Source organism: Mesoplodon densirostris, chromosome 13, assembly GCF_025265405.1.
Source record: "Mesoplodon densirostris isolate mMesDen1 chromosome 13, mMesDen1 primary haplotype, whole genome shotgun sequence".
NCBI classification, from domain to species: domain Eukaryota; kingdom Metazoa; phylum Chordata; class Mammalia; order Artiodactyla; family Ziphiidae; genus Mesoplodon; species Mesoplodon densirostris.
Genome location: NC_082673.1, coordinates 55,151,543 through 55,178,421, shown reverse-complemented (window position 1 = coordinate 55,178,421; position 26,879 = coordinate 55,151,543). Strand labels below are relative to the sequence as shown.

General features: G+C 40.0%; 1 protein-coding gene across 1 annotated transcript in view; it reads right to left on the bottom strand.

Annotated features, from left to right (window-relative positions):
* CPQ (carboxypeptidase Q) overlaps positions 1–26,879 on the bottom strand; it is a 520,356-nt gene that overhangs the window by 82,585 nt on the left and 410,892 nt on the right. The window contains exon 7 of the mRNA XM_060115780.1: positions 12,073–12,274. Within this exon, the coding sequence (XP_059971763.1) occupies positions 12,073–12,274 (202 nt within the window). The remainder of the gene's footprint in view (positions 1–12,072; positions 12,275–26,879) is intronic.

The following is a 26,879-nucleotide window of genomic DNA, read 5'->3' as shown; positions in this document are numbered from 1 at the left end:
CTTTGTGACTTTGGACAAAGGAAACTCCCTGAGCTCCAACGGACTCATCTGGAAATTGGTTACAGACGACTAATGTACGCTTTAAAAGGTTCTTATAAAATTATATAAGATAATGTATGTAAAGCAGCTAAAATAATACTTGACATACAAAAGACGCTCAACACATATTAAATTCCCTCTTTATTCCCCTTGTCTGAATGTCATGTAGTACTTACTAGATATATCTTGAATGAATGAATGAATGAACGAATGAAATTGTCTGAGTCAGATCTAATAAGAAAGAACTGGCAATGTATGTGTTGAGGATTCAACTACGACACTCCAAGGTAATTATTTTAATAAGTCTTACAACTATTCCTATCTGTAACCTTTTTCTCGCTTTATAAAGAAAAATTATAAATAAGTATTTAAACATTTTAGAAATCAGTAGTTTCAGATTTTAAGACAAAAATATGAAAGATGGAAATGATATTTCACTCAGGGTAACTTGCATTATAGGTTAACAGAAATGTGTACATCTCTAGTGGAGTATATAATATATCCTAAAGACATAAAAAGAACCTGCAATAAACAAACCATTTTCAATAATCACGCTGTTGTTGGTTGTGTGGTGTTGTTATTCTGAGACTACTGTGTGTGCTGTGGGAGAAAGCAAGTGAGTGGTTATGCTGTTGCACTAAGAACTAGGATTTCTGGCAAAGGAAGAAGGAGACACAGACATGACACCAGTGAGGTAAAGCACAGCTTTGGAGTCCTCAACCTGAACTGGAAATATATAATTCACAATACCTTTTTTTAAAAATTAATTAATTAATTTATTATTATTTTTTGGCTGTGTTGGGTCTTCATTGTGGTGTGTGGGCTTCTCATTGCAGTGGCTTCTCTTGTTGCAGAACATGGGCTCTAGGCACGCGAGCTTCAGTAGTTGTGGCACGTGGGCTCTGGAGTGCAGGCTCAGTAGTTGTGGTACGTGGGCTCAGTAGTTGTGGCTCACGGGCTCTAGAGCACAGGCTCAGTAGTTGTGATGCATGGGCTTAGTTGCTCCGTGGCATGTGGGATCTTCCCAGGCCAGGGCTCGAACCCATGTCCCCTGCATTGGCAGGTGGATTCTTAACCATTGTGTCACCAGGGAAGTCCCCACAATATCTTTTTCCTTAAGAGAAAAAGAAATTCTAGTTCTATCCACTAAAAAGACTTAGAAACAATGACCAACCCAGTAGCAATAAGCATACTTAGTGTTCAGACTGTGGTCTCTAAATACAGTGACCTACTAGAAGAAAGTGGAGCTCTTTGGAGAAATAGATGATTCCATCTGGGGCAGGAAATACACAAGATAGCCTGGAACACTGTCACATCAGAAAGCTAGGACACTATCAGTGACTACAGGGGCATTTCAAAAGAACTCAGGAACCAGTTTAAAGAGGCTCTCATTGGCCAAAAATAGGAAAATTTTGAGCATTAATAAGCATAATTACTACAACAGAATGAAGCACATCTATATTTTTTAAATCCATTAGTAAATTATGATAGTAAAAATTAGCCCAATCAGTTATCTTTGGAGGGTACTAGGGAATCAACTAATAATTTTAAAAATAGGTAAATAAAGGGAAAGAATGAAACATATATCCTACTTTTCTTACACAAAAGTACCTCCGAGTAACCAGATAGTCAATGGGGGGAGAGTTCTTTTTATAGAATTATTTCAACTAATAATAAAATTATCATTTTGCAACTCCCAATGAAATAATAGATCTCGGCAATAATCCTCAATGACAGTTAATATCATAAAAAGAGAGAAAACTAGACATCACTCATAATGGAAATAAACATCGATACCTAAGAAGTATTCTTGCCCCTGAAAATTAAAAAAAAAAAACCAATCAAACCTGAATCAGATCAAGCCTCTAGAGTTAACTACCAATTAACAGAAATATAAGAGAGTGGGAACATGTTAAATGATTCCATAGAAAAGGAATTACCTAAATCCAGACTATAGGAAATCCCATGGAACAAATTACTTGGCTTCTGTAACAAACCAAACAAGCAGCAGAAAGAAGAAAAATGAAGGTGGAACCTATGGATTAGAAGAGACTTAGGAGACATCGACCACATCCACCGATTGCATTGTTTGACCCTTACTGGAATTCTGCTTTACACAAGAAAATTGTGGAGGAAAATGCAGCTTGGAGGAAACTGGAAACATTTGAAAACTGGCGATATATTGGATATGATATTAAGAGATTATTGTAAAATATTTTAGGAGGAATAATATATGACTATAATATTATTATTCCTCCTAATATATATACAATATATATATCTCCTTACCTTTTAGAGATACACTAAAATATTTACAAAGGAGATGATATAAAATGATATGATGTTGGGCATTTGCTTCAAAATAATCTTGGCATAGAGGAGTGACTGGGGTGTAAATGAAGTAAGCCTGCCCAAGGATGAAAAATTCCTGAGTGATGAGTATATAGGAGAGTTCATTAGACTATTCTCTTCACTTTTATATATGTTTTAAATTTTCTGTAATAAAAATTTTATACCATATTTAAAAGCATCTAATATACCAGGCCATACTGAATTTTACAGGCTCTAATCACTTAAAGTAGGGATAGACAAAGTTCACATAGCTGACGAGGAGGAAATATATTCTGAAATCCTACTTCCTTGTACTCTACTGGTTTTCAAGTAATGTTAGATTTTTTTCTTAGAAAATTTCAGTGTAGCTTTATTTGGTTTTCCATGATGAAGTCTTCCTTCATGATTATTAAGTAAACCAAATCACAGTCAGTCCTCGATATTGAGCTCCTGGAGAAAAGGGGCCATATCTTACTTTTGTATCCTCCATAGTTTATATATAATACGGCTACCTGTTGAATGAAGTGTTACCTAAGGAGTCAATTAGAGCATCTGTAAAGTATTAAGTGAAACTGATGGAAAGTCAAATGCATAGGAAAGGGAACCCAGAAGAACCAACCCTGAGATCTTGAAAGGGGCAGTCAGGGAAGTGAAACATTTCTAGGCTACGTTATTAGCAGGCATGGGAAATCGTAGATAGAGAAATTTAAGTCATAGTGTTTTTTGGTCACTACAGTGCAGAGAATAGTGCAGTAATTCAGTGCTATCCACTGATTTTCTAAAGTCATTGTTTCTAATCCTGTGCTACTTCCTCAAGCTCCCTTTTCACACCAGGTCTTCCCGCTTTGAGCCTCCTACTTGAGTGTGACAGTGTACGCCCTGGCAAGGGTTTTACGGATTCCCTTCTAAAACCCTGCTCTTATCTTCTCCTGAAGACATGTCCGGTGACTTTGCATCAACTACAAGAGTTTCCACCAGAAATATTTGTCTCTTCTTCATCTGACCCAGAGGTACTCAACTGTACCTACCACCCACTGCTCTCCGAGCGGATTCCTCTGCCCTGTGAAGTCACTCTCCCCACTGTCCCCAATGGGGACAACTGCCTTTGTTCACATGACTTCTGTCACCAGAAATGCCCTTCTCGCCCCTTCTGTCTCTTCTGACACTACAAATCCTTCAGTTTCCAGCTCAGTTCACCTCTTCCAGGCCTTTCCTGTCTTCTACCCTATGAGTTCCTACAGCTTTCTGCATGTGTTACTTATCTTGGTGCTGTACCAAAACTTCCTTTTTCTGTGACTTAATTCTTTTGTATGTTCATCTTAAAATCAAATACATCTACTCAGTAAACATTTATTGGATACCTATTATGTTCCAGGTAATAATAGGTATTGGGTATTTAAGGGTGAATAAAATATTCTCTTGGTTTTCAATACAGTTAAGGAGATAAAATACAAAGTATATTAACTTTAAAGTGAAAGTGTGTGCTTTAAATAACAGATTGGGCAACAACAGAAGACACTTCAGAAGGCAGTGCATGACTAACTGCCCGATGGTAGAAACAATGCCCTCTCCTTCTAGGCCATTGTCAGTCATACTACAGGGTATGAGCCCAGCCTGCTTTGGTCAAGATACCTAATGGCTTCTCTGGAGCTGCAGCAGGTCTACTGCAAGAGGAAAGAACATGAGAAGCTTATTCTGTTAGCTGTTATTATTAGCTGTTCTGATGAGCAATTCCCAATAGTGTGGTATTGATGTGGATGTTATACACACCTATCTAGCATACAGCAGATGATGAGTATTAAAGCAAGAGCTCTGACTCACCTGAGTTAGAGGTGAGAGGCAGCCACCTGCTGTAGTACTCTGCATTACTCTTATTACTCTCTAATATTTTTCTCCATTCTTGATTTCTTTGTTATACTTTGTCTCCTCCTACTGTCCTCTCCCCACTCCCCACTACAATGTAAACCCTATAAGGGCAGAGAGCTGCTAAGTCTTTTTCATGCTCTATCTCCAGTGTGTAGAGTGCCTGGTTTACAGTAGGCACTCAAGACATGCTTGCTGATTGAATGAAACTGCTAGGCTATTTAAATAAGGGCTATAGTCGCAAACCAGGAAGTGCCTTTTCATGTTCCCAGTGGGGTGAGGTCTACTCACCATGCAGCATCGATCTCTCCAACATCACTAGCACAGAGTTTTTTCACCATAAAGGAGGAATCTTTTAATTAGGGACAGCAGGGGACATAGAACTACTATATTGTACTATTCCATCAGGTGACTGGAAAACATATGAGTCCTGGGTCCAGAGGTTGAAACTTCAATTTACTTTACATTCCTGCTTGTGTCCTGATCTTCGCCCTTCTTGGAAAATTTTAAAAGAAAGGCCTTTGGAGATGTAGAAGTGAAAAGTTTTAATTTAGTTCTGCTTAATGTCATATAGGGCATCAGAAAGAAGCAAGAAGGAAATTCTGAGTAATCTGCATATTTGGTACTTCACTATGGAGTCTGAGCTATTATGAAAAGATGAAAGAAATTAACATGTGATTTTAAAAACAATTCAATATATAAGAAAAGAGGACAGCTCAATGAAGCAAAGTTATTACTAAAGTAATCACAACTTATGTTATGGCATTACAGTTTACAAACCTCTCTCACATCATCTAACTCTTCCTACAAATCTAGACATTACTGATTCAGCATTTGATTCAGGACATTTTGTCAAAGGCCAGGCACTTCTTCTTAGGTGCTGGAAACTATGAGAAGTTCACAATTAATCACAATTCTAAAAGGGTAAGTGCCATGAGGAGAGGTAAACAGAGGGTTATGGGAACATACTCAAGGTTCACTCACCCAGACCGCTGGGGATCAAAGAAGGCTTGTGAGGGCCTCCCTGGTGGCGCAGTGGTTAAGAGTCCGCCTGCCGATGCAGGGGATACGGGTTCGTGCCCCGGTCTGGGAGGATCCCATATGCCGCGGAGCGGCTGGGCCCGTGAGCCATGGCCGCTGGGCCTGCGCATCCGGAGCCTGTGCTCCGCAACGGGAGAGGCCACCACAGTGAGAGGCCCACATACCGCAAAAAGAAAAAAAAAAAAAAAAGAAGGCTTGTGAGAGGAGAAATAGGTGCTGAATCATGGATGAGTAGGAATTAGCTGAAGAAGACAGAACAGGGCAGGTCCAATGGCTAGGAAGCTGAGAACACAGGGTGCACCGGAACCTCAATTAATGAAACTTGTATGAGTAAGAGATGGATAGAGACCAGTGGGGCAGCCACGAGAGGCAAGGCTGTACATCAGCCCAGGGTGGAACCAGAAGGACCTTGAATTCCATGCTAAACAGAGATCTGACACTCTGAAGACAATGGGGAGACACTGAAGGATTTCAAGTAACGAGGAGAGATGATCAGATATGCCGCTACTCTTAGTTGCTTATCAGTGGGAATCGTCATCTTCTTCCTAAAGAATCCCAGTTTTTCTCACACATCAGGAGGCTACATTTTCAGGGGGGACTGAGCTCTACCCTAGACCCAGGAAGTAAAATTTGATCAATATAATCCAATTTTGGTAATTCTACTCCATTGCCGCAAACATGGCCAATGAAATTGAGGAAAAATCTGCTTTGGAGCTTCTGGATGAGATTGTCTTACTGTTAAAAAGGACTGGCCATTATAGACATTCTCTCTTCCACTACTGCACTATGTGTGAGAATTTGTTGCCTGGAACAGCTGCAGCCATCTAGGGACCATGGCAAGACAAGCCTGAAGGCAGAAGTCAACATGCTGAGGATGGCACGGTGGAAAGATGGAAAGAACCAAGGTCTTTGATGTGCTTGATGATTAAATTAAGCATTCTGTAACCATCCACTCGAGAGCTCTTTTTAAAGTATATTTAAAAATCCCCTTACTACTGTTCTAAGTTGCAGCTTCTGTGATATTTTGCAGCCAAAAGCATCCCAATTGATAATCTCACTTTTATTCTTTGTTTCTTTTTTTAAAATTTATTTTGTTTATTTTTATTTATTTTTACATCTTTATTGGAGTATAATTGCTTTACAATGGTGTGTTAGTTTCTGTTTTATAACAAAGTGAATCAGTTATACATATACATATGTTCCCATATCTCTTCCCTCTTTCGTCTCCCTCCCTCCCACCCTCCCTATCCCACCCCTCTAGATGGTCACAAAGCACCGAGCTGATAGTCTGACTTTTAATTTAGAAAGTTCACTTTGGAAGCAGTGAGCCAGTTAGATGGAAGGGAACTAAGAATGCAGGTTGATATGTTAGTAGGAGGCTGCTATAGGAAAATCAGTGAGTACTCCTGAGACAAGGTTTATGGGGTAAAGAGAAGGGAATGGACTTTAAAAATAGGAGGAATTTGGAGTAAACAGGACTTGAGAGTATTTGGTTCTATGTTCCGGATGATTGTGTGGTTTCTGGAAGGTGGTGCCAGTCAATGAGAGAGGGGACAGAGAAGGAGGAGGAATGCATGTGGGGCTTGGTGGTGACCATACCTATTTTGCATATGAGATAACCAAGTCTCACTCACTAGTCTGTATAGACTGTGAGAGTACAGATCTTGTCTATCTTCTCTACTATTGATTCCCAAGTGCCATACAGCAGACGAGTAATAAGAATGCTTAATAACCAATGTGTGAGGCTGAGAAAACTTACATCATTTGCCTTAGATGGCCCATGAAGTTCAAAGTTGTGAAGCCAGAACACACACTCTAATTCTTCCCAACGCACTGTCTACCACTTGCCGAGATCATCAGCAAAAGATTGCCTCTCAGATTCTGAAGCAGAGGAAGGAACTCTTTGGTAGATATGGAATCATGGTGGGCTCACTGCCTCAGGTCACATTAAGAGAGCATCTCATTTTTTACATTAATCTATCTATCTATCTATCTATCTATCTATATATATATATATATATATATCTTGCGGTACGTGGGCCTCTCACTGTTGTGGCCTCTCCCGTTGTGGAGCACAGGCTCCAGACGTGCAGGCCCAGCGGCCATGGCTCACGGGCCCAGCCGCTCCGCGGCATGTGGGATCTTCCCGGACCAGGGCACGAACCTGTGTGTCCCACATTGGCAGGCGGACTCTCAACCACTGTGCCACCAGGGAAGCCCTATCAATATATTTTATAGAAGAGTTCCTAAAGAAAGGTGTTCAAGAAGGATGCATTAAGGACCTCTGAGAACCATGAATTATATCTTATTACTGACATGTTCAGAATGAAATAGATTCCTGTCATTCTAACCTGGAGCTTATAATTGGAGGATCAGGCAAAAGTTTAAGGTTGAAAGCCTCTCTGCTATCTGGGGCCAATAGAGACAAACCTAAATCCCTCTTGGACTCCTTTGAGTCATGCTCTTGTATTACCTTTGACAGAGTCAGGGAACAAGAATTTTGCCCCTTTACGTGGTAAATTATCTATGTGTATTGTTGCACTAATGTACTAGAAAACATTACTCAGCCTCTTCTCTCAGTCTTTACTCCTGTAAATAAATAATCCTAATTGTTCTAGCCTCCTTAATTTATGTCATTCTTCCATCTGTCATTTTTTCTATCTTTGTGTCTTTTTTCTCAGCATCCTTTCTTTTCTCCACAATCTTAAGCTGAAGGACCCAAAACTTGTCGGGAAAACAATTACTTCTATGTTTCTGTTTTTTCTCTTGTGAGATTTACAAGAACTTAAATGTTTCCCAAAATTAAACTAAGAGCTACAGGGGCTTCCCTGGTGGCGCAGTGGTTGAGAATCTGCCTGTCAATGCAGGGGACAGGGGTTCGAGCCCTGGTCCGGGAAGATCCCACATGCCGCGGAGCAACTAGGCCCATGAGCCACAACTACTGAGCCTGCGTGTCTGGAACCTGTGCTCCGTAACAAGAGAGGTCACGACAGTGAGAGGCCTGCGCACCGCGATGAAGAGTGGCCCCCGCTTGCCACAGCTAGAAAAAGCCCTCGCACAGAAACGAAGACCCAACACAGCCAAAAATAAATAAATAAACAAACAAATAAATAAATTTATATTTAAAAATTTATATTAAAAAAAAAACAAAACTAAGAGCTACAGAGGAGGCAAAGAAGTAGAAAACATTGACCTTGATCTCAAAGAATTGATCACTGAGTACAGGAGGCAGGATGCACGGAAATTCCTAGAAACCCAAGAATGTTTGTGTGTGATTCAAGTGAGAGACTGGGGGCTACAGAAGCGTTTTAGAAATTCAGAAAGGCAACACAGCACCAGGGTCTGTTAAAGATGGATTTGCGATCACCAATGAATATGGAGTGAGACTTAAAGAGCATTTAGGATTTGGAGGAGAAAATAGGAAGGCGTATGGAAGGGGGTAGAAATGGGAGAAGGCTGGAGTATAAAGGTATCTGGAACAGAGAGTTTATGTGGAAAATACATCTGTTATTTTTTTAACTTTTCCCCCCAAAGCCTTATACTTATGTTGACAGTTATCCTGTCCATCATGGACATCACCTAGATGGATGAAGGATATCCTATCTCCTCTCCAAAGATGATCCTTTCATAAATTTATCTATTTGGCTTCTATAATTTATGAAAATCATGTTGAATTTTAATTCTATCTGTGCTCTTAATTAGTATTTTGATATTGAGTATACATGAAACATTAAAAAAATTGGGGCTCAGTCATCAGACTACAGAAATTTGATAGGCCAAGGACATGGTAAGGGCTCAATAAATATTTATTAGTTCAATGGATGACAGGAAAGAAAAAGAGAAAGAAGAAAGGAAGAATGGAGTGTGGAAGTATTTCTCATTAATTTTTCAACAGTTAGGTGAGCAGTTATTTAAATCATACTTCATTAGTATCTTGAATTCTATCTTCAGGTTTAACTCACTGTAACTTACCATATCTTCAAGAATTCAGAGTACACAACTAGTATATTTTTATTTTCTTTTTCAGATTAACTATGGTTCTCCATCTTTTTTCTAAAGAAGTCCCTGAAATTTTCAATGGGTAACAAGAGTTATAAACAGTTCCATTATTTCTTCCAGGAAGAGCCCAAACTTGAAATATCAAAAGATAGCTTCAATAATAATAGGGGAAAACAGCAATAATTTGGTTCCATCTTACAATACTCTAAACGAAATAAAAAAGAATTCCAGGAAACATTAGTTGCAGTCTAAATGAACTACCAAGTTTATATAAACCTTCCTGATCTACAGAGATAGAGAGGGGAGTGGAACAAAGAATGCGAGAAGAAATAAGTAATTATTTACAATAACAAACTCCTTTCCCCCGGGGTAAATTATTCTGGAGCAGGAATGAACTGAAATCCTTTGCATAAGCAAGAGCTGAGTAAGATAAACATTTCAGACACTGCCATAGATTTGGAAGACCATCTCAGCATTCCAGACGCCCCTGTGTTGTTGCATATTGTGGGAAAGGGGCCACCAGCCTTGAAACCAAAGTGGCCTGTTCTCAGGGTGACATCTACACTTAAGAGCCGGAGAGACTTGGACAAGTCATTTGGTCCCTCTGAGTCCGTTTCTTCATCTGAAGAAGAGGAGTAATTGCACTTACCTCTTAGGATTGTTGTACAGATCAAACAGACAGTGTCTTCAAAAAGCCTAACAGTGTGTCTGACAACTAGTTCAGTAAATTAGAACTCGCATTAATGCTGAAGCAACCACAAGGGGGCTCAAATTCCCCACAGCACTGTGGCAAGAGGGGAAGCCTTCTTTATCTCTGTGAAGACAATCAAATCAACTTGTTAATTCCAAATAGAACCATTCTTATGGAGTATCTACATGGAAGGAGTAAAGCTAGAGCCGATTCTCTTTTGTTGATCCAGTGCAATGGAAGCAAAACTAGCTGGGAGGAGGCAGCACACGTTTTGTTCTACTTCGGTCCAGGCTTCAGTTCCTCACCTCCCCTTTAAGCGCCCCCGGTCTTCCCTCAAATTCACCCACAATCCGTCAGTCTTTTCCTCACCTCTATCCCCAGCAAATTTACTTAGCTTTTCTGAAATTTTAGGAAGATTCTTATTGAAAAAGTTAAGGGTCAGGAAAAATCTAAAATTCAAACAAAATCGCTCTATAGGACTTAAAGGGCAAACTCCCTTCCCCTAGACCTTGATCATGATTAGAAACGTATATGTAGAGAGTCTCGTGTCTGTCTAGATGACCCACGGCACTGAAAATGGAAATGTTGTTTTAAGATATTTCACAATATGGGTTTCCCTGGTGGCGCAGTGGTTGAGAATCTGCCTGCTAATGCAGGGGACACGGGTTCGAGCCCTGGTCTGTGAAGATCCCACGTGCCGCGGAGCAGCTGGGCCCGTGAGCCACAACTACTGAGCCTGCGCGTCTGGAGCCTGTGCTCCGCAACAAGAGAGGCCGCGACAGTGAGAGGCCTGTGCACCGCGATGAAGAGTGGCCCCAGCTTGCCACAACTAGAGAAAGCCCTTGCACAGAAACGAAGATCCAACACAGCCAAAAATAAAAATAAATAAATTAAAAGAAGGCTCAACATTAAAAAAAAAAAGATATTTCACAATATGGTTAAAATATACACAAACCATTGGAGAGAATTTAGTTTCTTGTCTTAGTATAAAGAAGATCTCCTTCTATTTTTAGTTATGAAAGATTATTAGCAACCTTAACATCTAAAATATACTTTAATCTATAATATCTAAAGAATGAGCTTTTAAAAAAGTTTAAATCCATATAGTATGCTATTGGTAAAGTCTATTTTGCAGGCTAAAAAAAAAAAAAGCTGGAGTGGGGTGGATCTAGAGAGACTTTTTTTTTAAACCTGTGAAATGTTTTGTAGCCATAGAAATGGTTTTGGAAACCATAATTTTAAAACTATTCAAAAGCTGGACTTCCTGTTTGCATAATACAAGTACAGAATAATTTGCAAATAGATTCTTTAACAGTGTTTTTGATTATGGAGATAATGGTGTTGAAGGAACAACCCCAGGTCATAGAGGTCTAATATCAACAATAACCCTTCCTCGTGGCCAGTCTAGGGCAAATTTGTGAAGTACTATAAGTTTGTCTTCTTTAGGACTGCTCTCCTTTCTAGTCCTGAAAGCGCCAGGCCTATTCCTATTACATAATTTCATCCCTGCCCAGGACTTGTCTTAAAAATGTCAACCTGATGAATCACTGATCAGGGTAAATTAGTTTATGTCCAACCTCTTAAAGTAGTCTCTGCATTAGGAAAATATGATTAGCAAGAAGTACCCAACCTCAAAGAATAAATCACTAATGGTAAAATTTCAGATACCATGGATTTGGGTAGGGAATTATTTGGGTCAGAGAACTTTCTGCAGCATAAGACTAGAACTAGAAGGATATTAGTAGTAATAATTGCATTCTACTCTATTACATAAATTTTGGTGAGGAGATCATTTGTGCTACAATTACCAGACCCCTGTTTAAAACAAAAAACAAAACAATTTCTAGGCACAATCCCAGAGTCATTAAATCAGAATCTCTTGGAGTGAGGAACTTATACCTCAGAAAGAGAAGACAGATGGGTAAATAAATAAAAGGAGTATTATTATCCCAATATTGGAAATCATCAGATTATACCTTGTGGACAAAGCTAAGGGTTTCCATATTTTAAATGACCTACAAGTATCTACTGTGGCATGTTAGAACAGAAATTTTATTTTAAATTGGTAGCTGTATGTAAAGAACCCCAACTTCATCTATTGCTCTTACCAGGTACTCCAGCTTGGATCCAGAAGTTAATGTCTGTCCCTTCTCCAGCTCTAAAGACCTGTGTGATATTGATGGGTTGCAGCAGGCACATGACCTCCTCCACGATGGCCCTGGCCTTGTCACTGCCAGTGAACTGCAGCCCAGAGGGTAAGAAGGTCCCCAGGTCAGACTCCATCACGAGGCTGTAGTTGGAAATATTTGCCTGAACAAAAGAGAGAAGTGTTTGGTTCATATTTGTTGCTTCTCTGCTTTCTCTTTGGAAGTTATCAAAAAAAACCAATAATCAAATACTTTATCTCCTCACCAGTTGTTGCCAAAGCACATGTTGCTCTGCTCGACTTAGGATCCAGTCTGCATATTACCTAACAGTTCTGAGATGCAAAATTACTCATCTTGGGATCTGCCAAATTTGAGTTGACTTGGAAGGTTTTTTTAAAATTCAGTGAAAATAAATATAAAACTCCATATTAAAATTACTCAATTATTGCTACTAGCAATAATATTCTTTCAACCAATTTTCTTAAGCGTCTACCTTGTACCAGGTACAATTCCTTTTATATGGTGGGGACCTCTGGATAGTATTAGCCATGCTTAGACAAAAAAAGGTGTAACCTGTGGGCTTACTTCTCTGCACCTCTTCCCCCTAGATGGATATTCTATCTTATTTTAATTATGAATTCTGTGAAGGCTTAAAGGCATCAAACTGACACGTGTGTCTTGGGTTTCTGATTCCATTGTTGTGCCATCTGTTGAATCCCCAGGGAGGGAGGTAATAGAACAACACATGAAATGCTGTTCTCTCTGGGGTACAGCTGTAGCATCTAAACCCTGGCAACTCTGCCAGGCCACTAGTGTGTAAACTTTTTCCAGATAAAGTCTGGTAAGAAAGCACACAGTGATTCCATGTAGCCAATATGGTCACAGCAAGAGCTTAGAATCTAAGAGCCTCTCACCAGATTGCACAGCTAAATTGCCACACTGCCCTAAGACTTGCAAGTTTAAGGTCCTTCAAACTGGCCTGGCCATCTATTTCCCAGGACCCATTCATTTCTTCCAGACTGACCATATACTACCTCGGTTGAGTTATTCCCAAGCTGTCATCCTCATTATTCACCTAGTAAAAATCAATAATAATATTTTTACAATGCTTTCAGAGTGCTTTCATATTTACAATCTCCTTTGATCTTCTTCCATAATCCATAAAGTAGACGGAGCAGTTTTATGGTTGATGCTGTTTTATAGAAAAGGAACTGAGGATCAGAGAAGTCAAGTGATTTGCTCAAAGTCACACAGTTGGCAAATGAGAGAGCTGGGTCTGAAATTCTGTGCTTTCCAAAACTCCACCCTGCCACCACTAGCACGGGAGGGAGTAAGTAGTAGGCCATGCTTGTTCTGAATTAGAATGATTTTTCACTTACAACAGAACAATTTCAGGGTTGCATACATTTTTTTTTCTGTAAAACAGATATGCTTTTACAATGACTTCCTAACTATTGTCATGGAAGGGTACTGTTGTTACAAGGGCAAGAACAGTACCCTTCGTTTCTAAAGGAGGACGTGGCCAACATTTATAGGACTGAACTTCATGGCCCTGGGATGTCATTTTGTTGTTGTTGACGATGATCAGACTTCTAAGGAATTTCTGTCTTCATGGTGATTATCAGAGAAAGACCCAAGGCATTGATGATAAAAAGGACCACCTCTGCTTTCAGCTGTGGCTACTGCATGGCGGTAGCATCATCAGAGTTAATAACATGCAAAATGTTTACATTAATGTCTTATATTCGGGGCTCGTTCAACTAGCACATTAGTGCTAGGTGAGCAAGTTGACATGAATTTGGCAGTCCTAACCCTGTCGCCTTATGTGCCGGGCTGCCCCCCGCCCCAAATTCTCTCCCTGCCCTGTAAAAATGAGAAAAGAAATAACATAATATATCTGCAAATAAAAACAGTTGGGTAATGTACGTGAGGATTCCCATATTTCTGGCAGATCCCATCCTTCCAACAAGAAAATTAGGCAATTTGCTCCTAACTATATAAAATTTAGTTAAAAGTAGAGCTAGTCAGTAGTTTGGCCATCAGCCTGGTGAGATGGACACAGCCCTGGACCCACTCGACTCCATTCCTGACTCAGCAACTGACATGCTAGGGCTGCTGAGGGGAGTGACTGGCCTCTCCCTCTGTCCCCAAGTCATGTCGCCTTGGCCTCTGGCTTCTCCATCTGTAGGCTGGGACAAATGCTCTTTTCCAGGCTTGAACAATGAGCCTGGGCATATGGAGCTTTGAGGGTCTTCAAAGAAAAGACATTTGTAGACCAAAAGTGAAAGTGGTGTGCGAGTTGAACTTGTCAGGGCTCCTAACAAAATATGCATTAAAGCCTTCTTGACCCTCTTCAACGGCAAATGAACAGATGTTCCAGGGACAGGGCACCCCACAGTTTGTGAATGGTACCGTGCAATGCCAGGATGTTAATGGGAATGTTGAGAATAATGTAAATAAAGGAGATTTCAAAGGTGCCAGACGCTGTCTATGTGGCAGCCTTTTTAGCAGAGTGATAACAAGTATGTGCTCTGGGATTATTCAGACTGGGTTTGACCAACAAATGAACCAATCATGGGCTCTGTGACTCTGGGCAGTCTGTGTAACCCCTCAGTTTCTTCTGCCATGAAACGGGGGTTATACTGGTACCCAATTCATGGAGTTGTAAGAAAGAGTGCAATGTAGACCCCAACGTATAATGAGCACTTGATCAATAGTTGCTGTTACTGGTCTTACCACTAAACATCAGTACCTCTCAGATTTTCAAGGATGGTCTCCATATAAAGCATTCTGTTAGCTGCTTACAATGATCATATGTAGCATTTTTGCAGGGCTTCCTACATGCCAGACACTGTATGAAAGGCTTTACAGCTTATCCCATGTAATGTTCCCAATCATTCTATAAGTGCCACATGTCTCATTTCACAGATGAAGCAACTGAGGTTTAGTCAGGTTAGCTAACTTTCCCAAGGTTACCTAGCTAGTGAGTGGAGCAGCCAGAATTCAAACCCGGAGGTCTGCCTCCCCAAGCCTGTGTTCTCAGTCCCTCCACTGCCCTGTCTGCTGATGCTTGTTTCCAGCTGTCGGGCCACAAGTCCTCACTTCTAATCCAAAAATACAAAGACTGTAGTGAAACAGATGTATAGAGTTTAAAATAGTTTTGCATGATCATAATACAAGGTCCAATTGGACAGAATTTATTGTCCCTGCTAACACAGTAATTTGATTAAGCAAAGAGAAGAACGAAACAAAAACAAAAACAAGAACAAAACCCTTGGTTCACCATTTCCTTCCAACTAGGAATAAAAAGTAAAGCAATAAAACATCTTTTCAACCCAAATTAGACAGGATATGCAGATCTCAGTAAACCAGAATTCTGGCGTAGGCAGGCACAAGTTTGATCTCTATTCATGTAGAATTTTAATAGCTGCTGCTAACACGATGGCAGCAGTCTATTGTTGTCTATTTATATATAAACATCTCCATATGTTTTCAATAAAGAACTAAGAAAACAAACCACCCACCGTCCATGACACCGTTTTTCTCCTCATTTATGGAGTCATTGTCTAATCGTTAGCACATGGCCAAAGAGCTTGGAAAACAAAATGTCTCTGCACAAAGAAACAGGAATGAATAAGTCGGGTCACTGGGCTGTTAGAACTGCTGCTTCTCAGGAATGTGTGGTCACAAACACGTTCCTCACTATGTCATCTCAGTCATTGGGGACATACTCAGTGTAGATTTGAAAAGCTGATTATAGCTAGTGAAGGCAGAGCAGGGCCATGCTGGTTTCAATCAACCCACTTCAGCACACAAAACAAAATATCCATCCTTCTGGTTATAGGATGTAGGGAGAAACCTACTTCTAGAGACTGAATGCTTTATTGCTGAGATAACCTGCACTGATTGAGGCAAACATATAGATGAGGAGGCTGAGAAGCTCAGTGACAAGCTCAGATATTATCTGTAAACCCTTCACTCTGCTCTCTTCATAAAGAGAAACATCTCTTTACTAGGAGCCATGGAAACTGTCCTTCTTTGCCATGGAACGGACATAATGTGATGCAGAGAAATGCTCCTGGCTATAACCTCTAGGTTGGGATTGCCGGATTAGTTAGTATCTGCTCAGGGTTGAGGATTCATAACTTTGTCCTGTGCTAGAATCACATCCTATCACCTCTTTTCCTTTTTTTCTTTTTTTTAAGTGTCAGCTTACTCTGCCAAAGAACAATTTGGTAACCATTGGCCAGTTTTGGGAGCAACACAAGATTAGAAAGTAGAACCATGTTTAAAATACATATTGCATGTTTTCAAATGCTTCCTTCCTAATATAAACACAGGGATGATGTTTGTGTTCTGTGCTTTTATAAAATTCCAGATAATTCTTCTTCAGAAATATAGACCCAAGTTCAACATTTCCTTTCCTCCCAAATGCAGCTTCTTGTTTCAAAGCTTTTATTTTCTCATAACCTAGGTAACCTGTCTTTGGTTTTGAACTAAAATTGCAATCCCCAAAATCAACTGACGAGGAAAAGAGACTCCTAATTATTCGAATTAATCACGTAGCCTCCTCAGTTCAATCTTCAAAGAAGTAAACGGTTCCCGCCCACTCCGCCCCCGACACAGGGCAATCAGTCTCGGTACCATTTTCCCACTCCGGTAAATGCTAATATTTTACAGACGATGGTGGTGATGCTATTTGGTCAGGTGGTAGGCTCAAAAACGAGTTCTCAAAAGGAAATCATCCTATGAGACCATGTGCTGAGTTGCTATAATCATCTTCTCCAGTGCTGCCAGTGACCCTGGAATTCACATTTCAAAGGGTGTAACTGGAGCGGGGATGCTTCACGGAACTTTAGCTCAAATCCCTATCATGATGGGATATAGGGAAAGAGGTTTCTCCCTGCTGTGCAAAACCAAGAATAGGTTTTACTTTCTGGTCAGGTCTACCCCGAGGTTCAGACTTTTATTTCTGGCAGTCTCCAGCATTCAGTTTTGAACAGCCCTGGGGACCCAGGGGAGAGCCAGGAAAGGCATGATGACAAGGTGGAGTGCCATAAGTTATTTTTGTTTGACAGCTAAACTGGCTGTGGCTCGGGGGAATAGGCAGTCTTGGGTAAGTTACATTAGTACGAAAATCACAGACACCTATTGTGGTTTAGTCACCATGCTGCCGGGAGATGGGACAGAATAAATGGCTTCCGGAGATCCCTTTCCAGCCCTGTCATTCTCTGCGTGTGCACAGAAGGTTTCTCTTGTGAGACAAACCTGTGTTTTCAGGCAATCCAATTTTCACAGGGTTGTTCGAAGCACTCTAGATCTCAGTGAATTCTCCTCTTGAGCTACTTAAGGTCCGTGGATAGCCCTTAAACTTATGGAAAACACACGATCCCTCTCTAAATGTCACTACAGTAACAATAGTGAGTCAGAAGGCTGAAAATATGGCATAAACCTAGGCTAAAAGAAATAAGAATTTTATTTATATTATACAGGAACTATGACTGTATTTACATTTCTTTCAGGAATAAAAACAATCCAACATCCAGGGTATTTGGTAGACAGACTTAAAAAATGGTTTACATGGCAGCTTGTTGTCAATCTCAGCTTTTAATTTTATTCCTGCATGTTGAAGCAACATAATCAATAGTTGGAATCAGTGGGACTCAAAGTCTCCACAATTAAATTTTGATTCCTTTAACATAATACATTGCCCCAGTGTTTCATGTTACTAGTTTCATATACATTTCAATAAGCAGTTGTAGAAGAGACATCTCCAACACAGCTGGCTTTGTGAAAGCAGCTGTCTCTGCCTTTTTCATTCTCTATCCCTCTCAACCTCCTCTGTCGCATGGTATCCCCCTGTCTCCTCTTGTACCCATCATGCTGCTATCAAAGTGTAAGAACTAAATTGTCTAAAAGAGGATCCCTTCCTTTGTTTGACCTTTCTTCTTTGACACTGTTACATGCTTAATAAACATAAAGACATGTTTTTTGTTTTTGATGGTGGGGTCTTACCAGCCAGGACAGTGCTTTCTGGTTGACTTCTAATCAGTCCCCTTCTCTTGACTGGGAAGACTACAGCAGCCTCTTTAAATCCCTAGCCAAGGTTATAACTGAAAGGAGTTCCTCTTCTTATGAGTAGATAGTTTATTTCTTTTAAAAATATAGTACTTATGGGGCTTCCCTGGTGGCGCAGTGGTTGAGAGTCCGCCTGCCGATGCAGGGGACACGGGTTCGTGCCCCGGTCTGGGAAGATCTCACATGCTGCGGAGCGGCTGGGCCCATGAGCCATGGCCGCTGAGTCTGTGCTCCGCAACGGGAGAGGCCACAACGGTGAGAGGCCCGCGTACCGCAAAAAAAAAAAAAAAAAAAAATACAGTACTTATTTTCTTGTCCTGCAAAAATAGGCTACTTTATAATCTGGAACTGAAATAGTCACTCAATCCTAGGGCATATCATATTACAACACAATTCATCATTAATTCTCTTTTCTCTATAGCCAGTAGACAAGCACTTAGAGCATTTTTGGATTATGACAATATCCTCAAATGCTTTACTTGATCAAGCACTCTTCACTACTATTAGTAAAGATGCTAAACACAGCTTTAGAAATCATTTTATTTCCTTAAACGTGCCTTCTTTTCTCTCAAAAGCACAATAGTGGGTCTGAAACCTCATGAAAAACATGAGGAGCTTCAAGGCTCTGGTTCTACTCAAGGTTTCAGGCTCTACCTCTCCCCTCGCCTTCCATTCCTAACACGCCACACCCCTATCTAAATAATATACTGCAATGTTGCACTTTATTCTATGTGTCTTTTATACCTACTTTGCTCTTAAAAGAATTCAAGGCTTCCTATTAGACACTAACACCATATTTTAAAAGTATGTAAACTCTTGAGAACCAAGAAAATGCCATGAAGGCAGGGATTAAATCTGTGTGGACCTCTGCCATACCTGTAGCTTAAATAACAAAGCTCAGCACAGGGTGGGTACTCAAGAAATATTTGAGGAGAAGGAAAGTCACAGCTGGGAAAATTTGACATGGTACCCTAACTGCAACTTGAAGATATAACTGTTCTAGCTCGTGCTACCAAGGTAAGAGCGAAGAACCATGTACTATGAAGCTCTCATTATCTAGGAAAAGAAAGGATACCACCAGCTCCTTGAAAAAAGCAACAGTTTTCCCAGCATTCCATTCTAAGAGGAATTACCACATGATTCTTTCTATGAGGAACATTGAACATAATAAAGAACAGAGTCTCCAATAACAGTTTTATAAAAGAGGCAGAAATATCTTTCCTAACACTATTTCCTAAATATTGATCCTCAATTAAAGCCAAAAGCAAAATATTAAGTGATATTTCAGTAAAGATGTTTCTTTAGGAAGTAAACTGTATTTATTTAACAGTTATTGAGACTGAAGCCAAATAGGAGGACCATACATTCCTGTTTTCCCTGGGCAGTCCCAATTTACATCCTTTGTCTTGGTATAATTATTAATGGTGCCTCCTTTTTCTATCCCACTCTCAAATATCAATTGTCTCTCGTAGAATTTTTGTAGAAGTTAGCGAAAAATTCAAGATTGAGATCACTTAGCACTACATTGTGAATATTTGATGGAGCTGAACTTGTCACTTGCTTACACCTGCCGATACTTTCTTCCCTTGGCTTCTGGGACCGTAGACTCTCTGGTCTCCTCATGCATCACTGGAAATGGCTTCTCATTTGTTGGCTGGTTTTCTCACTCTCCTGATCTTTAGATGTTGGGGTGGTCAAAAACAGTCAAAGGTTTTTCATTTCTCTATCCTCACCCTGTTGGTGCTCTCATCCAGCTTTATGGTTTTAAATAAACCTATATTGTGATGAGCTCCAATTCACATTCTATGCGTCTCTCCTCAAGTTCAGACTCATAATGAACAGCTACTCAGCATCTCTATTTAAAGGTCTAATCATGTATTAGTTTCCTATTGCTGCTGTAACAAATTACCACAAATTTGGTGGCTTAAAACAACATAAATGTATTCTCTTACAGTTCTGGATGTCGTAAGTCTGAAATGAGTCTTATAGGGCTAAAATCAAGGTGTTGACAGGGCTGGTTCCTTCTGGAGGCTCTAAGGGGGAATCCATTTCCTTGACATTTCCAGCTTTCGAAGCTTCCTCTATTCTTTGGCTCATGGCTCCTCATCTCATTGCCTTTTCTCCTCCTGCTTCTGTCATCACGTTGCCTTCTTCTGCCTTTGCTGTTCTTGCCTCTCTCTTATAAGGAGGGTCCAACCCAATAAATAGCAAATCCATTCTTCTAGTTGCTGAGTCTAAAAATTTTGACTCCTCTCTAATTCTTGGCTTCTCTCTTGCTTTTACACCCCAAATGTAATCTATCAGCAAATCCTGTTGGCTTTATTTTCAAAATAGACCTATTGTTCAACAACAACTCACCAGCTCCACTATTCTCACCCAGTTCAAGCCACTATTACCCCTCACCTAGAGTATTGCAATAGCTTCCCAACCACTTCAACCCTTGCCACTCTTTGGTGTATTCCCTACACAGAAGCCAGAGTAACCCTGTTAAAAAAAATCTAAGTCAAATGATGCTACTCCTCTTCTGGAACTCTGCATGTGGCTTCCAGCTCACACAAGGTAACAGGCAAAGCCCTTATATTTGCCTATAAGGCCATAGATGTAGATTGAGCCTGACCTTCCATAACTTCTCTGACCTCATCTCCTACTTCTCTCCACTTCACTTTCATTGTTTCGGCCACATTCAGTTCCTCAATAATGCTTGGGTTCTGAAGCTTATGAACTTGTTACTTCCTCTGACTGTTACCCCATTCCTCTGGATATTTCTCACTTCCTTTTGGGCTCTGCTGAATGTCCTCTTCTTAGGGAAGTCTTCCCGCCCACCTTATATAAAAGAAGACCTCCCCTAACACTCCTGATAACATGCTCTAACCCCCTGATTATGCTTTCTTTTTCTCCTTTGTATCAACAATGAATGTTTATCTTTATTGTCTGTCTCTTCTTAGAATAGTGTTTGGCTCCTGATGGCAGAGACTTCTTTGCTGTGTTTACTAATTGTGATTGTTTTTTTTTCCATTGTTTTTATTAGTTTCTGCTTTATAACAAAGTGAATCAGTCATACATATACATCTGTTCCCACATCCCCTCCCTCATGCATCTCCCTCCCTCCCACCCTCCCCATCCCTCCCCTCCAGGCAGTCACAAAGCACCGAGCTGATCTCCCTGTGCTCTGCGGCTGCTTCCCACTATCTATCTACCCTACGTTTGGTAGTGTATATATGTCCATGCCTCTCTTTCGCTTTGTCACAGCTTACCCTTCCCCCTCCCCATATCCTCAAGTCCATTCTCAAGTAGGTCTGTGTCTTTATTCCCATTTTACCCCTAGGTTCTTCATGACATTTTTTTTCTTATATTCCATATATATGTGTTAGCATACGGTATTTGTCTTTCTCTTTCTGACTTACTTCACTCTGTATGACAGACTCTAGGTCTATCCACCTCATTACAAATAGCTCAGTTTTGTTTCTTTTTATGGCTGAGTAATATTCCATTGTATATATGTGCCACATCTTCTTTATCCATTCATCCGATGATGGACACTTAGGTTGTTTCCAGCTCCGGGCTATTGTGAATAGAGCTGCAATGAACATTTTGGTACATGTCTCTTTTTGAATTATGGTTTTCTCAGGGTATATGCCTAGTAGTGGGATTGCTGGATCATATGGTAGTTCTATTTTTAGTTTTTTAAGGAACCTCCATACTGTTCTCCATAGTGGCTGTACCAATTCACATTCCCACCAGCAGTGCAAGAGTGTTCCCTTTTCTCCACACCCTCTCCAGCATTTATTGTTTCTAGATTTCTTGATGATGGACATTCTGACTGGTGTGAGATGATATCTCATTGTAGTTTTGATCTGCATTTCTCTAATGATTAATGATGTTGAGCATTCTTTCATGTGTTTGTTGGCAGTCTGTATATCTTCTTTGGAGAAATGCCTATTTAAGTCTTCTGCCCATTTTTGGATTGGGTTGTTTGTTTTTTTGCTATTGAGCTGCATGAGCTGTTTATAAATTTTGGAGATTAATCCTTTGTCAGTCGCTTCATTTGCAAATATTTTCTCCCATTCTGAGGGTTGTCTTTTGGTCTTGTTTATAGTTTCCTTTGCTGTGCAAAAGCTTTGAAGTTTCATTAGGTCCCATGTGTTTATCTTTGTTTTTATTTCCATTTCTCTAGGAGGTGGGTCCAAAAGGATCTTGCTGTGATTTATGTCATAGAGTGTTCTACCTATGTTTTCCTCTAAGAGTTTGATTGTTACTGGCCTTACATTTAAGTCTTTAATCCATTTTGAGCTTATTTTTGTGTATGGTGTTAGGGAATGATCTAATCTCATACTTTTACATGTCCCTGTCCAGTTTTCCCAGCACCACTTATTGAAGAGGCTGTCCTTTCTCCACTGTACATTCCTGCCTCCTTTATCAAAGATAAGTTGGCCATATCTGCGTGGGTTTATCTCTGGGCTTTCTATCCTGATCCACTGATCTATCTTTCTGTTTTTATGCCAGTACCACACTGTCTTAATTACTGTAGCTTTGTAGTATAGTCTGAAGTCAGGGAGCCTGATTCCTCCAGCTCCGTTTTTCGTTCTCAAGATTGCTTTGGCTATTCGGGGTCTTTTGTTTTTCCAAACAAATTTTGAAATTTTTTGTTCTAGTTCTGTGAAAAATGCCAGTGGTAGTTTGATAGGGATTGCATTGAATCTGTAGATTGCTTTGGGTAGTAGAGTCATTTTCACAATATTGATTCTTCCAATCCAGGAGCATGGTATATCTCTCCATCTGTTTGTATCATCTTTAATTTCTTTCATCAGTGTCTTATAATTTTCTGCATACAGGTCTTTTGTCTCCTTAGGTAGGTTTATTCCTAGATATTTTATTCTTTTTGTTGCAATGGTAAATGGGAGTGTTTTCTTGATTTCATTTTCAGATTTTTCATCATTAGTGTACAGGAATGCCAGAGATTTCTGTGCATTAATTTTGTAACCTGCTACTTTACCAAATTCATTGATTAGCTCTAGTAGTTTTTCGGTAGCATCTTTAGGATTCTCTATGTATAGTATCATGTCATCTGCAAACAATGACAGCTTTACTTCTTCTTTTCCGATTTGGATTCCTTTTATTTCCTTTTCTTCTCTGATTGCTGTGGCTAAAACTTCCAAAACTAGGTTGAATAAGAGTGGTGAGAGTGGGCAACCTTGTCTTGTTCCTGATCTTAGTGGAAATGGTTTCAGTTTTTCACCATTGAGGACAATGTTGGCTGTGGGTTTGTCATATATGGCCTTTATTATGTTGAGGAAAGATCCCTCTATGCCTACTTTCTGCAGGGTTTTTATCATAAATGGGTGTTGAATTTTGTCGAAAGCTTTCTCTGCATCTATTGAGATGATCATATGGTTTTTCTCCTTCAACTTGTTAATATGGTGTATCACATTGATTGATTTGCGTATATTGAAGAATCCTTGCATTCCTGGAATAAACCCCACTTGATCATGGTGTATGATCCTTTTAATGTGCTGTTGGATTCTGTTTGCTAGTATTTTGTTGAGGATTTTTGCATCTATGTTCATCAGTGATATTGGCCTGTAGTTTTCTTTCTTTGTGACATCCTTGCCTGGTTTTGGTATCAAGGTGATGGTGGCCTCGTAGAATGAGTTTGGGAGTGTTCCTTCCTCTGAAATTGTTTGGAAGAGTTTGAGAAGGATGGGCGTTAGCTCTTCTCTAAATGTTTGATAGAATTCGCCTGTGAAGCCATCTGGTCCTGGGCTTTTGTTTGTTGGAAGATTTTTAATCACAGTTTCAATTTCAGTGCTTGTGATTGGTCTATTCATATTTTCTATTTCTTCCTGAGTCAGTCTTGGCAGGTTGTGCATTTCTAAGAATGTGTCCATTTCTTCCAGGTTGTCCATTTTATTGGCATAGATTTGCTTGTAGTAATCTCTCATGATCTTTTGTATTTCTGCAGTGTCAGTTGTTACTTCTCCTTTTTTATTTCTAATTCTATTGATTTGAGTCTTCTCCCTTCTTTTCTTGATGAGTGTGGCTAATGGTTTGTCAATTTTGTTTATCTTCTCAAAGAACCAGCTTTTAGTTTGGTTGATCTTTGCTATCGTTTCCTTCATTTCTTTTTCATTTATTTCTGATCTGATCTTTATGATTTCTTTCCTTCTGCTAGCTTTGGGGGTTTTTTGTTCTTCTTTCTCTAATTGCTTTAGGTGCAGGGTCAGGTTGTTTACTCGAAATGTTTCCTGTTTCTTAAGGTGGGATTGTATTGCTATAAACTTCCCCCTTAGAACTGCTTTTGCTGCATCCCATAGGTTTTGGGTTGTCGTGTCTCCATTGTCATTTGTTTCTAGGTATTTTTTAATTTCCTCTCTGATTTCTTCAGTGATCACTTCGTTATTGAGTAGTGTATTGTTTAGCCTCCATGTGTTTGTATTTTTTTTTTTTTTTTTTTTTTGCTGTATGCGGGCCTCTCACTGCTGTGGCCTCCCCCATTGCGGAGCACAGGCTCCGGACGCACAGGCCCAGCGGCCATGGCTCACGGGCCCAGCCCCTCCGCGGCACGTGGGATCCTCCCAGACCGGGGCACGAACCCGTATCCCCCGCATCGGCAGGCGGACTCCCAACCACTGCGCCACCAGGGAAGCCCCATGTGTTTGTATTTTTTACAGATCTTTTCCTGTAATTGATGTCTAGTCTCATAGCATTGTGGTCGGAAAAGATACTTGATACAATTTCAATTTTCTTAAATTTACCAAGGCTTGATTTGTGACCCAAGATATGATCTATCCTGGAGAATGTTCCATGAGCACTTGAGAAAAATGTGTATTCTGTTGTTTTTGGATGAAATGTCCTATAAATATCAACTAAGTCCATCTTGTTTAATGTATCATTTAAAGCTTGTGTTTCCTTATTTATTTTCATTTTGGACGATCTGTCCATTGGTGAAAGTGGGGTGTTAAAGTCCCCTACTATGATTGTGTTACTGTCGATTTCCCCTTTTATGGCTGTTAGTATTTGCCTTATGTATTGAGGTGCTCCTATGTTGGGTGCATAAATATTTACAATTGTTATATCTTCTTCTTGGATCGATCCCTTGATCATTATGTAGTGTCCTTCTTTGTCTCTTCTAATAGTCTTTATTTTAAAGTCTATTTTGTCTGATATAAGAATTGCTACTCCAGCTTTCTTTTGATTTCCATTTGCATGGAATATCTTTTTCCATCCCCTTACTTTCAATCTGTATGTGTCTTTAGGTCTGAAGTGGGTCTCTTGTAGACAGCATATATATGGGTCTCGTTTTTGTATCCATTCAGCCACTCTGTGCCTTTTGGTGGGAGCATTTAGTCCATTTACATTTAAGGTAATTATTGATATGTATGTTCCTATTCCCATTTCCTTAATTGCTTTGGGTTCGTTATTGTAGGTATATTCCTTCTGTTGTGTTTCTTGCCTAGAGAAGTTCCTTTAGCATTTGTTGTAAAGCTGGTTTGGTGGTGCTGAACTCTCTCAGCTTTTGCTTGTCTGTAAAGGTTTTAATTTCTCCATCAAATCTGAATGAGATCCTTGCTGGGTAGAGTAATCTTGGCTGCAGGTTTCTCTCCTTCATCACTTTAATTATGTCCTGCCACTCCCTTCTGGCTTGTAGAGTTTCTGCTGAGAGATCAGCTGTTAACCTGATGGGGATTCCCTTGTGTGTTATTTGTTGTTTTTCCCTTGCTGCTTTTAATATGATTTCTTTGTGTTTAATTTTTGACAGTTTGATTAATATGTGTCTTGGTGTATTTCTCCTTGGATTTATTCTGTATGGGACTCTCTGTGCCTCCTGGACTTGATTAACTATTTCCTTTCCCATATTGGGGAAGTTTTCAACTATAATCTCTTCAAATATTTTCTCAGTCCCTTTCTTTTTCTCTTCTTCTTCTGGAACCCCTATAATTCGAATGTTGGTGCGTTTAATGTTGTCCCAGAGGTCTCTGAGACTGTCCTCTGTTCTTTTCATTCTTTTTTCTTTATTTTGCTCTGCATCAGTTATTTACACTATTTTATCTTCCACCTCACTTATCCGTTCTTCTGCCTCAGTTATTCTGCTATTGATCCCATCTAGAGTATTTTTGATTTCATGTATTGTGTTTTTAATCGATGCTTGATTCATCTTTAGTTCTTCTAGGTCCTTGTTAACTGTTTCTTGCATTTTGTCTATTCTATTTCCAAGATTTTGGATCATCTTTACCATCATTATTCTGAATTCTTTTTCAGGTAGACTGCCTATTACCTCTTCATTTGTTAGGTCTGGTAGGTTTTTACCTTGCTCCTTCACCTGCTGTGTGTTTTTCTGTCTTCTCATTTTGCTTATGTTACTGTGTTTGGGGTCTCCTTTTTGCAGGCTGCAGATTCGTAGTTCCCGTTGTTTTTCGTGTCTGACCCCAGTGGCTAAGGTTGTTTCAGTAGGTTGTGTAGGCTTCCTGGTGGGGGGGACTAATGCCTGTGTTCTGGTGGTTGAGGCTCGATCTTGTCTTTCTGGTGGACAGGTCCACGTCTGGTGGTGTGTTTTGGGGTGCCTATGTCCTTATTATGTTTTTAGGTAGCTTCTCTGCTAATGGGTGGGGTTGTGTTCCTGCCTTGCTAGTTGCTTGGCATAGGGTGACCAGCACTGTAGCTTGCTGGTCGTTGACTGAAGCTGGGTGCTGGTG